The sequence below is a fragment of the Heteronotia binoei genome, chromosome 8 (assembly GCF_032191835.1).
Source record: "Heteronotia binoei isolate CCM8104 ecotype False Entrance Well chromosome 8, APGP_CSIRO_Hbin_v1, whole genome shotgun sequence".
In the NCBI taxonomy this organism is placed as follows: Eukaryota; Metazoa; Chordata; class Lepidosauria; order Squamata; family Gekkonidae; genus Heteronotia; species Heteronotia binoei.
In genome coordinates, this window is record NC_083230.1 from 103,215,740 (window position 1) to 103,232,157 (window position 16,418).

General features: G+C 43.0%; 1 protein-coding gene across 1 annotated transcript in view; it reads left to right on the plus strand.

Moving 5' to 3' along the window:
* The window catches only part of ADIPOR2 (adiponectin receptor 2), a 41,121-nt gene that overhangs the window by 13,506 nt on the left and 11,197 nt on the right, over positions 1 to 16,418 (plus strand). Inside the window, exon 2 of the mRNA XM_060245777.1 lies at positions 6,714 to 6,943. Coding sequence (XP_060101760.1) covers positions 6,776 to 6,943 — 168 coding nt within the window. The 5' untranslated portion in view covers positions 6,714 to 6,775. The remainder of the gene's footprint in view (positions 1 to 6,713; positions 6,944 to 16,418) is intronic.

Genomic DNA, 16,418 nt, shown 5'->3' on the forward strand with positions numbered 1-16,418 from the left:
TTGGACTACCTGTTTGCTTGTGTAAGCTATTAGGATGTCTAGTCAATGAATCTGATTGGGTTTTCTATTAATATTTCTATTGAGAGCCAGTTTGGTGTAGTGTTTTAGTGTTTAGGAGCCATGGACTCTAATTTGGGGAACCTGGTTTGATTCCTCACTCCTCCACATACAGCTGCTGGGTGGTCTTGGGTTAGTCACAGTTTTCTCAAAGCTATTCTCTCAAGAGCAGCTCTCTCAGCCCCACCTATCCCACAGAATGTCTGTTGTGGGGAAAGGAAGGGAAGGAGATTGTAAGCCACTCTGAGTGAAGGGGGGGTGGTATAAATCCAGTCTCGCTTCTAGTTCCTGGGGTTATTGCCCATCATTGGGGAGCCACGAATGCATTTCATAAAACTCATTAAAACATATACCTTCAAATGTATATACAAGTTTGTATATAGTTTATATATAGGATATAGTCTTTTCTGGCTTCTGTTCCATTAACATGTGTGGTGTAATGTTACTTTTACATGCCCATGTGCCACAGGAGTTCTTAAAGTGACTGGTACAAGGCAAAGCAATTTCTGTGACTGTATACCTGCACAGCTAAGGAACCATGTTTATACATACTAGAAACAGCCTTCAGTGTGTTATACTAGCTCTGGGTTTACATGACTGCCTTTTTCAACTGCATTGCAACTGGCTTGGATGCAAAATACCATGAACTGAGCAGAGCTTGTGGAATGGGACTCCTTCCTGTCCCACTGTACGGTAGTATAATGATCCTTTTAAATTCTTTTGTGGAGATCTGGAAACATCACAAACATTCCAGGGGGGGGGACGGTTCTGCAGTGGGAGGGGTTTAATCAGCAAAAATTGCCTGCCCTATGCCAATGTTAGGCGTTCTAGTGGTGTAAGAGCCATTGAACGGATGGAAGAGTACCTGTGGATCCATGTGCTGTAGTGGTGGTTCCCATTTGTATTTTAGTTGAGAGGTGAATACAAGTTGGGGACCTCTCAAACCATCAGAGTTCTGTATATTAGTGACTATACAGAAGGTTTTGGGTACAAATCTGCATCCTTAAGAGTGTGCAAAGTTTCAAAGGTGAGGTGTGTGGTGTTCATGGGGCACAGTTGGAATTGCCTATTAATACAATTGCTCCAGCAGTTTCTCCACCAGTCCTGAATGTGTTACTCCCTTTGGGCTTAAAGGTCCCTGGGGAAAAAAATCTCAAATATTGGTTGGTAGCTTGCTGCGTATTGCCATAATTTTAAAGGTGCCCCTGTAGCCCTGTTGTCTGAGTATATAGCTGTGGAATCTGATTGGCCCTTTCATTTCTTTATAGTTGGTCTGAATGCTTCAAAATATGCTTTGTCTGCCTGTGCAGTATGCGGTTAAATAGCTCTGCAGCTGAGTACATCCACAGTTCACAGGTAACAAAGAACTACTGCTGGTGACACCGATACCTTCTGCTGGAGATTCGGTGTTGCAGAAGTCTCTGTCAGCAGGTGTTCATCTTGCCCTTCTTTATGGATAGAAGGAGATAACATGCATGTTGTCATTGTTAAGCTATTTTAAAGGCTGATTCATGTGGGTAGCCATGTTGATCTGAAGCAATAGAAGGAAGTTTGAGTCCAGTGGCACCTTTAAGACCAACAAAGTTCAGTTCTGGGTATAAGCTTTTGTGTGCATGCTTATTGTAAAGGTAAAGGTAGTCCCCTGTGCAAGCACGAGTCGTTTTCATCTCTGGGGTGATGTTGCTTTCACTACGTTTTCATGGCAGACTTTTTACGGGGTGGTTTGCCATTAACTTCCCCAGTCATCTATACTTTCCCCGCCCCCCCCCCCCCCAAGCAAGCTGGGTACTCATTTTACCGACCTCAGAAAGATGGAAGGCTGAGTCAACCTGGAGCCGGCTACCTGAACCAGCTTCCTCTGGGATCGAACTCAGGTCATGAGCAGAGGGCTCCAACTGCAGTACTGCAGCTTTACCACTCCGCACTACAGGGCTCTCTATGCATATTGTACCCAGAATTAAATTTCGTTTGTCTTAAAAATGCCACTGGACTCAAACTTTGTTCTCTTTAAAAGACTGTTAAATATGGGGAGTTCCCAGCTCTGTAGATATTCGGTTCTTCCTGGCTCTCATACTTCAGAGGTATGAAAACCCATATTTTTAAAAAAGAGGTTGTATTTATATATGAAAACCCATGTTTTTAAAATATCTGTCTGTCTGTCTGTCTAGCTATCCATCATGCAACCTCTTTTTTAAAAATGCGGGTTTTCATTTCAAAATGCAGAAGTTGAGCAATTAGTTGCATGTTTGAGGTTAGTGACCCAGCTGTTCATAGTTTTGTACCCTTTAAGGCACTTGTGCCCACAATGTAAAAGGAAAACAGAACGGAAGCTTTTGCCTTGAGTATTTTAAAATGCTGTCATGATGCCAGAGTTTGGATTTAAGTTGTTGTTCCTAGTCTTTTACCCACACAGTTTTCTTGCCTTTGTAGACTGGTTGGTTAACTGGAGTCCCTCATGTGTCACCTTCATCTACAGTAACTGGCCATCAGTCATAATTCTGAAATTAGCTGCAATTCCTCGGACTTTGATAAGGAAATTCAACTTGCTTTTTTTTTTAAATGAGGCACCTCCTTAATTAGGCCCAGCTGTATTACATACTGCGATTTAAATTCAAGTGCCTCTGAGCACCTAAGATACTAAGGAGTCTACATTTAGTTTTTAGGTTGTGTGAGCAGTGTGATTCTTCTCCTCTTTCCCTGCCCCAAATCAGCAGCGATACGATGAAATACAAAATGCTATTCTTTTGAACAGTTAAAGGACAGGGCAACTACGATTGTAGAAATAGTTCTTCCTTTCTGCTTCTTTGAAAAATGCACATTTAGATTTCCAGCTGATAGTTGTGAAATCTATTTGCGTGTCTTCCTCTTTCATTAAATAGGCTGCTGTCTACAAAAGTTGTTTAAAGCTGCCACGTCAGCTGCTGGGAAACAGCTCATTCCTGCACTGTAGCTAGATGTGGTGGGTGCTATCCCAAGGGCAACAGCTCACACTTCACAAACCTGCTAGCTCCACATATTAGCGGCTTGAACTACTAAATTGTGGGTCAGCTGGGCTGAGATGTTATATTGGATTTATTGGATTAGAATTATAGAATCACAGAGTTGGAATGGACCACACAGACCATCTAGTCCTGCCCCCTGCAGGATCAGCCTAGAGCATCCCAGACAAGTGTTTGTCCAGCCATGGCTTAAAGACTGCCAGAGAGGGGGAGCTCACCACCTCCACAGGTAGCCACTGTTGGACAATTCCTACTGTAAAAAAGCTTTTCCTGCTATCCAGCTGGTACCTTCCCATCCTTAATTTAAACCCATTATTGTGAGTCCTTTCCTCTTCTGCCAACAGGAACAGCTCCCTGCCCTCCTCTATGTGACAGCCCTTCAGATACTTCAAGAGAGCAGTCATGTCCCCCCTTCAACCTCCTCTTCTCCAGACTGAACATTCCCAAGTCCCTCAGCCTTCCCTCCTAGGGCTTGGACTCAAGGCCCCTGATCATCCTCGTAGCTCTCCTTTGCACCTGCTCGGTGGTTGAGACAAGCTCCAGGATTGAGATAAGCTTATCTGAGCACTCCTAGTTTTGGAGAGTTTATTCATCGCAGTTCTTTCTCTTGCTGAGTTCTTCATTTCTCACATACAGCCATGTGACATTCCACAGCAGACAGAAACTAGACAGGGGTCTTCAGGCATGTTGCAATAAGGACAGTTGGCTGAATACACAAGTTATCGTACTAAATATGCCTTTTGTGAGTCTAGAGGGTTGTGAGCCAGTGTCCTCATGACTATTTATTTATTTAATTAGATTTATATATATCCCACCCTGCCAGTTTGAGAGCCAGTTTGGTGTAGTGGTTCAGTGCGTGGACTCTTTTCTGGGAGAATCGGGTTTGATTCTCCACTCCTCCACTTGCAGCTGCTGGAATGGCCTTGGGTTAGCCATAGCTCTTGCAGGAGTTGTCCTTGAAAGGGCAGCTTCTGGGAGAGCCCTCTCAGCCCCACCCCCACCCACCTCACAGGGTGTCTGTTGTGGGGGGAGAAGATATAGGAGATTGTAAGCCGCTCTTAGTCTCTGATTAAGGGGCAGGATATAAATTTGCAGTCTTCTTCTTCTTGTAAAGCAGGCTTTTAGGGCAGGTCCTATCAGAAATTTAACATTAAAACAATACTAACATTTACAATATAAAAGCAGCTAAAATACACAGATTGAAAAACGTTGCCTCAACAGTCATGATGATCAAAGCAGGTCCAGAAGTCCCTCAGATCCCCAAGGTCACGGGGTGTGTGTGTGTGTGTGTGGAGGCCTAATAGAAGGGGGAGTGTGCTTGACCTTGAATTGATCTTGTTAAGAGAGCTGTGGGGCGGTTTTGTTACAATGATATGTTGTAGTCTTGGTAGATAGGATTATTTGGAATAAAACATGGGTTCTTTAAATGATATCCTCCTGGTGCTTTCTAGATAAGGCCACTTCACTTTCTTTAAAAATTGTATTCTTAAGAGCTGAGTAATATGTTTCAACATGTAATTGGGATTGGATGCAAAACACCCTACATTGTAAGTAGGTGTGAACCAGTTCATCAGGCCCTTCGTGGCCTTGGTTTTTGTGATCTGCAGGAATGCCTCCCTCCCTGTGTGCCGCCATCCTTCTCATCCCAAGTACCATCCTACATTTGGGCAAAATTGATAAACACTCATGCATTTTCAGTTATGGCCCCACTTTTTAAGGTCAATTATTAGTAATTAATGAAGTGGACTTAAATCCGAACGATGGTGACTTTATAATCTTAGCTTATTTCTGTTTGCATCTGCTAAAACATTTTCATTATGTTTAGTGTAGTGTTTAAGTGCACAGATTCTAATCTGAGAGAACCAGGTTTGATTACCCACTCTTCCACTTGCACTTGCTGGAATGGCCTTGGGTTAGCCATAGCTCTGGCAGAGGTTGTCCTTGAAAGGGCAGCTGCTGTGAGAGCCCTCTCAGCCCCACCCACCTCACAGGATGTCTTGTGGGGGGAGGAGATATAGGAGATTGTAAGCCACTCTGAAACTCCGGAGTGAAGGGTGGAGTATAAATCCAGTCTCCTCGTCCTCCTCTCCCTCCCCCTTCTTTTTCTTTGTATGGCCTTGTAAAATTTCATTTCATTCTATCTGAGGAAGTGTGCCTGAACACAAAAGCTCATACCTTGAATAAAACTTTTTTGGTCTTAAAGGTGCCACTGGACTCAACATTTGTTTTATTCAAAATAGAATTATTCAAGAGGGCTTTCTGCATGGGTTACATAGGACCATACTGTAATGAAATGGTCAGAAAGTTGCATTGGTCAAGTGATAGGGACGGGGCCTGTACTACTGTATTGCTGCCTATCCCTATCACTGTAAGTCTGCTCCAGAGCAGGTAGTTCTGTCTATACCAATTAACATATCATGTTTAAAAGCTCATGCTTTGTTTCAGCTATTTTGGGGATTTCTGTTTGTTCCATAGTCCAAATCCTATTGTACTGTGCATTGGATGCCTCATCTTGTCGATTATACATCCACCTTGAATCTTTCATAAATAACCTCCTGCTCGTCATAATTTTCCCTTTCAGCATTAAAACTTGTATATTATTAAATGCTCAGAACCTTTTAAAGCTTCCACATGAATAAAACTTACCTGTCAGTGTAAGAGGCTGGCATTTTGTTTTTCATTCTAACACTTTTAACATATCAGAGCCAACATAGCTTCAAAAATAAACAGCTGTGTTCTTAGCTCCATTGAAGTTTTATCTCCCACCCATTGAAGCATGTGAATAGGCTGCAAACTTTTAATTTCGACTGATCTTTTGTGTACTTTCTGTTAACGTGTTCTGTAACATAGCTGCACAGTACAGTTCACAGAGTGAAGGGGAATGGTTCAAGGGTGTTCAATTTCTGTGATTAGTCAGCTGAACGCATGATGTTTCTCCCTCAAATTTCATACTTGCTAGATTTTTAATTTAGTTGTTGGTTCTTTCTGCCTTGCAGGAAGCATCTTTTAACATATGCCCCCTTTCTGCTTAAATATGAGAGCAGCATATGGATACATTAAAGACTGATGTAATGGCTGATCCAACTTATAGCATCAAGATATAACATAATGGTTATGAATAGAAGAAGAAGAAGACTGCAGTTTTATACCCCGCCGTTCTTGCTGAATCAGAGACTCAGAGCAGTTTACAATCTCCATTATCTTCTCCCCCCACAACAGACACTCTGTGAGGTGGGTGGAGCTGAGAGAGCTCTCCCAGAAGCTGCCCTTTCAAGGATAACTCCTGTGATAGCTATGGCTGACCCAAGGCCATTCCGGCAGCTGCAAGTGGAGGAGTGGGGAATCAAACCCAGTTCTCCCAGATAAGAGTCCTGCACACTTAACCACTATACCAAATAGTGAAGTATCTAATGCGCAGTTTGCTGTGCATGTGAGTGTCAGCATTTTAAAATCGAGTCATCAAGGAATTTCTTATCACTTCTCCTTGGTAATGCTGGAAACATTTCACAAAGGGGATTTAGCTCAGCCAGACTGGAGATTCATCTTGCAGACCTCTTAAATGTGGGTCTCACCACATTTAATGTGAAGAGCTGTCAGAGAAGTTCATACGATCGCATGTTAGCACATGAATTAATGTGGACTTTGTTTGCTTTCCAGAACCAGTCTGTCGCTGCTCCTTGCTCGAGAAAACAACTTTCCTGGAGAAGACCCCTGGTCTCATGAGCGGACCAACGGATCTCGGGAACGGCAGCATTCTGGAGCCAGTCCTGCGGCTCAGGAAAGGATACATGCCCAATGTTGCTGGGCAGAAACACGATGATCATAACCAATCGAGTGATCAGGGGCCCCTCTTAGTGGAGCCACTGATATCTTCTGAGCAGGAAAAGGTAATAACTGGTATCCTAAAACTTCGGCATGAGTTGCACAAAAGCTTCTCATATTGAGTATTGGGGGGAGATGTTAATGAATACATCATTGAACGCTTTTCCCCAGTACTTGACGTTCACAGTGTATGGTGTGAGGCTTACAGATGGGACTGATTTCTAAGATCTTCTCCATTTGAAGACTTGCTGCTAAGGAGACAGTTTAAGAACTGAAATAGTCTACCAACTGAAAAGGTGTAAGTCTATGGTTGTTGTTGTACAGGGCTCCAAAGCATGGGAACCATGTTTTAATTGTAATATATGTTATGTTGTGAAAACAATAAAACTGGCAGTGCACTAATTTGAAAGCAGGAGATGATGTTAATCCTTGACTAAACAACTTGGACTCTGAAAACATGTCAAAGCCAGCCTAAACTCTCGGTGCCTGCAAAAAGACCTGGTTTATAAGTCTCTTAATTTACTGGATGGAAGTGAGGCATAGATGGCAGAATGCCTTTGTATGAGAGAAGGTGCTCTTTCAGACATCTCGGACCTAGAATAGGAATGGTTTTAGGGATTAACGCAGAACCTAATTTAACCAGGAGCCCCCCTAACAGTATATGTGCCACAGTATTCCAGACTAGCTGAAGTCCCCCATCTTCAAGGGTATTAACAGTAGTTGAACTGAAGGCTTCCAGTGCCTACAATATAGTTCTGAGGTCCCTGTTTTCAGAAAGGGTCGCAGGAACTCCAGTGTCCAAAGTGACAAAAAGTTCTTGTTACAGCTGCCACCGTTAATCCAAGAGCAACGCCAGGTCTTGATGTAGGACTCTTAACACCTTTGGGCAGCTTTTAAGGAGTGAGCACCATGAGTTATTTCTGGCCAACATACTGTTCTTAAAATTGGCCTCCTTGAATAGGGATTTGAGGGTAAATATTTGTAATAGTTTTGCACAGTCTGTACACAAGATAAGTTTGCAAGCACTTGCTAACTTAACACATTGTAAAGAGACGTGCACTACTGTTAGCGGTGTCTAAGCAGGCTGTAACGGAGGGCTGCCGTAAATAGTTTGTCCTGTTGTAAAACTAAAAACTATTCTGTCAGTGATGTGGTACTTCAAGGCAAGCCACAGTGTGCACGTGTGCATGCTGGCCACTTAAAAAAAAATTAAAATACGCGCCCTGACTTTCACTGCCCTGACTTGGATGGCCGGCTAACCCTATCTCGTCAGGTCTTGAAAGTTTAGCAGTTTGGATAGAAGACCACCAAGGAAGTCCAGGGTCATTATGCAGGGGCAGGCCATGTCTGTTAGTCTCCTGCCTTGAAAACCCCTATAGGGTCGCTGTGACTCAATCTGTGACTTTTAGTGCAGATTTCCAGGGCTGCTAATGAAAGAACTGAAGCCAAAGCACAAATTAAAAATAAATCAAATTACGAAGTCAGAGTAAGAAAGCTGAGAAGCTTATACAGAGCTGATAAAGCACTGAAAACTGATTAATCACTGACTACTTGCAGCAGCACTCCGTTTCAGGTTTAAAACAGTTGAGGCTTCTCAGTGGTGACTGGCAATCAAACAAACAGGAAGGGAGAAGTGAGACAAACCTGTTTAGAAAGGAAGTCCCACCATTTTGGCCTCAGTCAAGGGAGACGTTGCATGGCTTCTTTGTTTCTTTGCTCCCCCTGGCCTTTCATTCCATTCCTCCCCAAAGATTATTCAAAATCTCGGTAAAAGAAGAAATATCTTGAATACCTAAATTCCCCAAAGAGTTTGCATTGCTGATAGGGTTGCAACTTCACATCCTTCTTACCCTCAAACTTTGGAGTACAGATGGAGTCTTCTGTTTTTTATATGGAAGCAGGAAAATAAAACAGCACCTCTCCGCCTATGGCAGTAGCTCACTCTGGGGACAGTACCCTCTTTCAGAAGTTCCAAAACTGCTCCAGAATTCTTAAATACATTTGTAACTGGGAGGAACCTCACTCTGTGGAATACGCTGAAGATTTTCCACATGATTGGAGAGTAAATTGGAATAAGGTGAGGGGAATGTAGATTTCCAGCACCTGCCGGAATGGCCTTGGGTCAGCCATAGCTCTGGCAGAGGTTGTCCTTGAAAGGGTAGCTGCTGTCAGAGCCCTCTCAGCCCCACCCACCTCACAGGGTGTCTGTTGTGGGGGAGGAAGATAAAGGAGATTGTGAGCCGCTCTGAGATTCGGAGTGGAGGGCGGGATAGAAATCCAATGTCATCGTCTTCTTTAAGCAGAAGGAGAGCTGGTTTTTATAGCCCGGTTTTCTCTAGTTTAAGGAGTCTGAAAGCAACTTACAATCTCCTTCCCTTCCTCTCCACACAGCAAACACCCTGTGAGGTAGGTGGGACTGAGAGAGTTCTGAGGGAACTGTGATTGGCCCAAGGTAAACAGCTAGGCTTTATGTGGAGGAATGAGGAATCAAACCTGGGTTAGAGTCTGCTGCTCTTAATCACTAAGATGATGGTTTTTGTCTGAGTCTTGTATAGTGCTGATAGTAAGATATGCTTAAGTATCTCTTAAGTTGTCATTTTCTTATAAGATGCACATACAGAACCTTTCATTATATAGTAGAATTTCTTGATTTAGAAGCCTTTATAGTCATGAACAGATATCTCATTAACCTCATTCTGCGAGCTTAAACAGTAGTCACAAATCACTGAAAATGCCTTGTCAGAGAGGGGCTTTGTTATTATTGAATTAACAAAAAAGTTTCTTATTAACTGGATCTTCAACAGTCAACATTTGGTTGCATAGGTAATGGATGACTGAATGCAAACAGAACAAATGGCTAAAATTACAGGGAACAATTGCAAAAAAACTGATAGAAAACCATTTTTTCTGAGGAGAAAGTAATGCTTCCAAGATAGCAGTATTTTCTGTAGAAACCCTGATTTCCTGTGATTTTTGTTTTGTTTTGTTAAATGATACAAGAAAAGCGTTCTTGTATCCAGATCTTTCCATTGGGTTAGGCAATAGGTCATTCAAGCAAAATTCCCTTCAAAAAAGAAAACTTTAGTTCACTGGGATAAGGGCCAGTAGCCCTTGCAGTGGTATGCATTTGGGACTGTCGTAGCTTGCATGTCTAGAATTCTCTTACGGATAAACCCTATGGGGATGTTCATTTTTAAGTCTGCTGTTAAATATGCTTTCGTAAGAAGTAAGCTTCTTTGAAATCAAGACATCCAACTTTAGACTGATGATGAGAGATGGTTCCTATATTACCCCATCTTTATTTGGAGAGCATTGTCATTTAGGAGGAAAAAACTGCATAGAGCAGGGGTGGCCAACGGTAGCTCTCCAGATGTTTTTTGCCTACAACTCCCATCAGCCCCAGCCAGCATGGCCAATGGCTGGGGCTGATGGGAGTTGTAGGCAAAAAACATCTGGAGAGCTACCGTTGGCATAGAGTCATGGGTCACTTTGATGAATGCTTGCATCTGAGATCCACAGCACACATCTGGGGTAGTGCAAAGCAGAAAAGTCAGATTTCTGGCTTCAGAGTCAGCAGTGCTTTGTGTGTGTGTGTGCTATTCCTTGTGCAAATTTATTTTCACTTTCTGGCTTGCATTCTGTTCTAAACATTCAGGTTTTCTTTAATGGCTGTTGCTGCTTTCCTTTCCTCCCTGGGCTGGCCCGGCTGGCCTCCTTCACGGCATTTATCCCCCCCTCTGCTGTTTGAATAGCTGGAGTGTCTTTGTTCCCCCTGCTGTTCTTCAGTCACTGATATCTCCTAAAGAAATGCCTCTTACTGTGGCTTTGTTCAGCTGACACAATCGCATGCATGTGACTTTTATCACCTGATGAATGGGCTTTTTATGTACAGCCCTGAAAACCTGCACTTGACTTTCTCTCTCCCTTTAACCCCCCCCCCCCCGAAAAACTATAATCCTCCAATGGGGTTGGGGGACACAAAAGGCTGCTTTCTTCATGTTTAACCCAACCACCGCAGGCCTGTGCTCTTGATTGATGGATGGTTGTGGGGTTTTTTTTTTTAGTTTCCTGCCTCTGTGGGCTCCATGCATTTGCAGTGTGTGGCCTAGAAGCGTGTCTGTGAAATTTTTGGGTCTCTCGCTCTGAGGCATTTGGTACTGTGCAGAGAATAATGAAGCACAGCGCTTGATTCTTCAGCTGGAGGAAGGGCTCTTCCTTGGCAAAAACCCAGCCAGAACACTTTGTTGAGCCCTTGACCTGTTGAATTCAGCTGTTTGACCTGGGGTGGGGTGGCGTGGGGGGGGGAAGAGTCTAATGTCTGTGCCTGCTATGAAAACCTGTATGTGTAAGTTAAAAGCACAACAAAATTGGGAAGCAGACGAGCAGAAACTTAACAGGGAACGCTCGCTGACTCTGAACGAGGAAAATATTGAGAATTCATTTGTACTTGTTTAATGTAAGGAAGAGAGAGGGTGCTGCATGTCACACCTTGGGAGGTTGTTATGATCCCTGCAGACCAGTGCTCTGTGAGTTCTTGCCCCTTGATCTGTTGTCCAGTTCTGAACTTGCATAACCACCGACATCCTCTGTATAGAAATGTCTGCTGCTTTTTGTAACAGGAGGCAGCTTCTTCCCTTTCCAGATTTCCATCCTTGCATCACTGTACATACCTATTGCTGGAGACAAGCACAAAGCAAGCATTAGATCTGCCTTGGTGTGGCATCTCGTCTGCCGCTGTAGATTTGTGGGAGCTCTAATTAATTAGCTGAATGAAGATGAACTCCAGTCTTAAATTACTCAAGATATTCTCTTTGCTGAATTAGGGAGGGGAGGGATCATATGAAAGGAAAAGATGCAAAATGCTCAGCATGACTGGATATTTTACTTTTTAAAGAAAGAGGTGGCCATTTTAGGAGTTGTGACCACTTAAGTAAACAGAACCATACCCGAGAGAGGCTGGTTGATCCTCATTGGTAGAGAGTCTTCATTGCTTCTCCCTTGCTGCTTAGTCCCTGGTGTATGCTTTCCGTTCTTCACTGGGGGGAAAAACCCTGACATGGTGGGTGGTTTTGCCTGCTTTTATATAGGGCAATTCTGCAACTTCAGGCTCTTTGTGTGGGAATTCCTTTGCACGGCTTCACTAATGCAAGGCTGAGTTTCTGCCCACCAGCTGTTTTCATAAACTATCTTTTGCTGAGATTCTCATTAGAAAGCCAAGAAGTTCTTGGTTATTGTCCAGTGCGAAATGCTTCTAAGAAAGCTTATATTGCTGGGAGCTTGCTTCTTAGATAAATAACAACATCTATGGGGCCACATATAGGATGTTTTGTGTCACCATCCTGGTATTTTAATCAATTTTATCTGATGTTTTAATCTATAATATTGTATGATGTACTGTACTGAGTGTAATTTTATATGTTGTTACTTGCCCTGAGCCCATTTTTTGGAGGGTGGATTATAAGTCAAGAATAACATGTAAATAAAAATAATAAAAGTGGAGTGGGGAAAATGATACAATAAACCAGTTTGAATTCTGATTAGGGAGAATGGGAGTGGGGGGGGAGAATATAAGTGAAAAGTAAAGTTAGCAAGATCGCATCTGCCTCATGGCTGCATTCAGGAAGGAGAGAAACCACCAATAACTATTAATAACTATCAGTGCCCCCAAAGTGCTTGACCTGATGTTAGCTTCCAGTTAATCTTTTCCCTTTAACATGCTTAATAAGTCCCCACTACTGAATTTTCTTAACTTCTTTGCGCATAGAGTAGCTCTGCTTAGCCAGTCAAAGCCAGACAGCCTTTCCCTCCTGGCCACAGCTGCTTTTGGAATTAGCATATGGAGAAAAGAAGTGGGGGAAGAGCTTTCGAGAGCCTTCTGGGGCAGGTGCAGTCCTTCAGTCTGCCTAGAATGCTCCAGTCGTTCCCCAAATAAGATGTATGTTCAGCCTCCCTGTGTTAATATTGAACTTCCAGCAAACAGACCTGCAGTGCCTGGTTACATTAATAGAGCAAAGCTGTGTTTGGCAGAATGCACGGAAGGGGAGAATTTTTAATGAGAGAGCCGTAGTAAGGTTGCAAGGGTGACTTTCCGGGCATGTTTTAAATGTCAATTGTCCAACATCATAATTGCCAGCAACTGCTCATGATTGCTGATGGGAAATGGAGAGCAGTGCTAAATTCCGCAGTTGTAGAGGCATCATGGCATATTTTGGTCAAGAGCTTTGTTGCAAGCACCTGAACACAGCTTCCTTTCCACCCACTCGTATCATTATGTACTCAGTTCTATGTATTCAAATGCACGGGCTGGGCTTCCCTTTCAAGAATGCAAACTGCCTCAGATATGTGACTTAGGGAAGTCAGTTGACGGTCATTATACTTCTAACACTCTTGTTAAGTTCTTCAGAGTCTTCTCTTCTTTCATTGTTCATTCTTGTGTTAGACTCATTTCTTCCTTTACCTTCTGTCAACACTGCTCTTTGTATTATGACACCCTATACTTTCCTACTCCTGGTTAATTTTTTCTCCCTTCTCCTCCTCCTGTTAAGCCCTGGTTTCCTTCTCTCCTTTTTGCTTGGGTTCTGAGTCTGTTCTGTACTGTGATGTTGGTATTTCCGTGATGGCTGTTGCTTTTGGGAGAGTCGCAAGCTTACGAGAGCACAGGTAAGCATTCCCATGCTAATTGGCTGAGGGGAAGCCATCTTGTTCTTGATAGGGATGATAAATTTCCACTCATTGACCTCAACCCTAGATATCATGAACATGCTGCTAAGTATTGCTAGCCTTCACATCACATATGCCTAACCCTACACTCTCTTTGCAAATGTCTCTTTTTAGTACAGATAAAGCTGGGGAGCTCATCAAGCCATGAACTCCCCTTCTTCTAAGGGAGCTGGGGTGGTTGGATTCAGTCCAATGACTCTGAAGCTCACAGAGTAAAAAACTGGCAGCTGATGGATCATCTTAACCTTGACTAATAGTCTTAGTTCGCCTGTACCGTGGGGTAGCAAGCCAACGTTGACCCCAAAGCAAGAACATGCCATGTAGCCAATTGGCAGTCACTCAAGATGTACTTGCAGTCAACTAGATGATGATTTTATCTCCAGCAAAACTACTGCAGTATGATCCATTCATTGTTCTGTCTTTGGGAAGCCAGGTTTTAATACCTGCCTTCCCAGCTCCATGCTCAGAAAACAGGCTGTACTTTATAGCAGTAGCTTATTTAGAAATGGCCAGATGTTGCCAAGAGAGCGAGGGCATGCCTGACCTCTTTGAGTTCATTGCTGCATGGCCCATTGAGCCAAGGAGCCTTCCTGGTTCTTGCCTAGTGCTTCCTTTTGGATGGAAGAGTGGCATGTTATCTTTCAAGGGCAAGGCTATGTTTCTGTACTGCAAATATTCTGAGAATCATGCCGCCTTTGTATGTTGGCATTAAAATAGGTTGTAAAGAAGGCAACAGACATGTAAATGTGTGCAAAATTACAGAAAGTTTTCTTTAAAATCAGAGCGCTGAACTGTCTAAAGTTTGTCTAGGTTCATTTAATATGCTGCAGTTCTCTATAACAAACAAGCCAGCAGATGGGTGAAATCCCTCCAAACTTAAACTAGTTAGTGGATGAAAAGTATTCCTGATCAGGAAAAAATGCATTTCCTGTTGAATGATTATTCAGGAATGATTATTTTGTGTCATTTTAAAACTTTGGGTTGTTGACAGCCAAGGTGTAGGAGCAATCTCTAGCAAAATCCAAACTGTTAAGTTCATGGAAGATAACTTGGAGTTAGTGTCCATTTAACACATTTTGACAGCAGGAGATGATGGTATTAAATCAAAGAACCATCTCTTAATCTTCCATGATGTGAATTACAATAGCTGTTGTACTAGGCTGATAGCTTTAATAAAGCTATATAAATCCACTCATTTCTTACCAGCTGCTAGGTAAAGTTACCTGAGAGGCAGATACTTATTTCTATGGTCGAATAAAATATTACTGCGAGGCCCAAAGCCTTGTGCATTATTTAAAATGTACCAGGAGTTCTCTGCCTTTCAGTGAAAGTGCTTTATAGGTTTTAGCTGATCTGGAGTAGGTTTGCATTTAGTTTAAATAATGAACTGGGACTATGTTGCTTGGCCATGCTGAGAAAGAGTTGTGGAGGAAGTGGAAAGGGGCAGGGTGCTCTTCTCCTTTCCTGTTGTAAGAGCTTAACCAGGAAGAAAAAATGGAATAGGTTAGTGCCATCGACATAGTTGCATGTTGACTAGCAATGTTTGTGGAGAATCTGGCTCATGGTTATAGAAGGGTAGGCTCATGGTTATAGAAGGGTAGGTTATAGAGCCATGGCTCTGTGGCAGAGCATCTGCCCGGCATGCAGAAGGTTCCAAGTTCAGTCCCTGGTTTCTTCAGTTAAAAGGACTAGGCCGTAGGTGATGTGAAAGACCTCTGCTTGAGACCTTGGAAAGCTGCTGTCAGTCTGGGTAAATAACACTGACCTTGATGGACCAACTGCTGTCTGAGTCAGTATAAGGTAGCTTTACATGTTCACAGAAGGAATTTTCATAGTTAAATCTTGCCTCGCTTTGGTAGACCACTTGCTTTCTTCTTTGATTGAGGAACTGCAGTTCAAGTTGCCAGAGTCTTTGCTTCAGGTGGGCAGCTGTGTTGGTCTGAAGTTAGCAGAACAAAGTTTGAGTCCTGTGGCACCTTTAAGACCAGCAAAGTTTTATTCCGGGTATAAGCTTTTGTGTGCAGGCACACTTCTTCAGATACAGTTTCTTGTGTGTGTGTTCTGAAAGTTCACTAATAGATTTTTAGCGGGTCTGGGAATGGTAAGGGTTCATGCAGGTTACATAGAAGTGAGTCTGGAGAACTTGTAGCACTGGCCATGTAATGCTGCTGCTTTTGTGTAAGGCCTTGAATAACACAATACCTGTGAGTGACATACTGTGCTTACTAACTTAAAACTGCAACGCCACTGAGGATGTTCTCCGCAGCTGAGAACGAAACGTCTGGAAGGAAAACTTTCTCCAGTAGAACACGGCACTTGAGCCCGAAAGATTCTACAAACCCTAATAATAACTTAAAACTGTTTACTTTATGAACTGGAAGCATTTCCATTCATTCTAGCAGGATGCTAGGAGACAAAGGGGTAAGAGCTGTACTCTTTTTCTAGCCTTTTGATGATATTATGCTGTCCAGAATTTTTAATAAACTGACAAAGGACTGCCAGGCTGTTGAGAAGTAGTAAACACAAAATTAAACCGTCATCGTCTTTTGATCCTCAAAAAGTCATATAGAACACCGCAGCTGGATTTTGCTGTAAACTGGATGTTTGCCATGTTTTCCTTATGCCTGTCTTCCAAAGAAGTCCTTTGGGGGCAGCATATGTGGTAGTATAGTCTGAGAGTGTGGACTCCTGACCCAAAGGCATTCAGTGTGTTTGGTGGTAGTTTAATTTGAAGATTGGTCTTGCTATTCCTTGTCCAGCCCTCTTGGGCGCATGCGCGCACACACGGGCACATGCATGTGCTCTTCTGGCATGATGTAA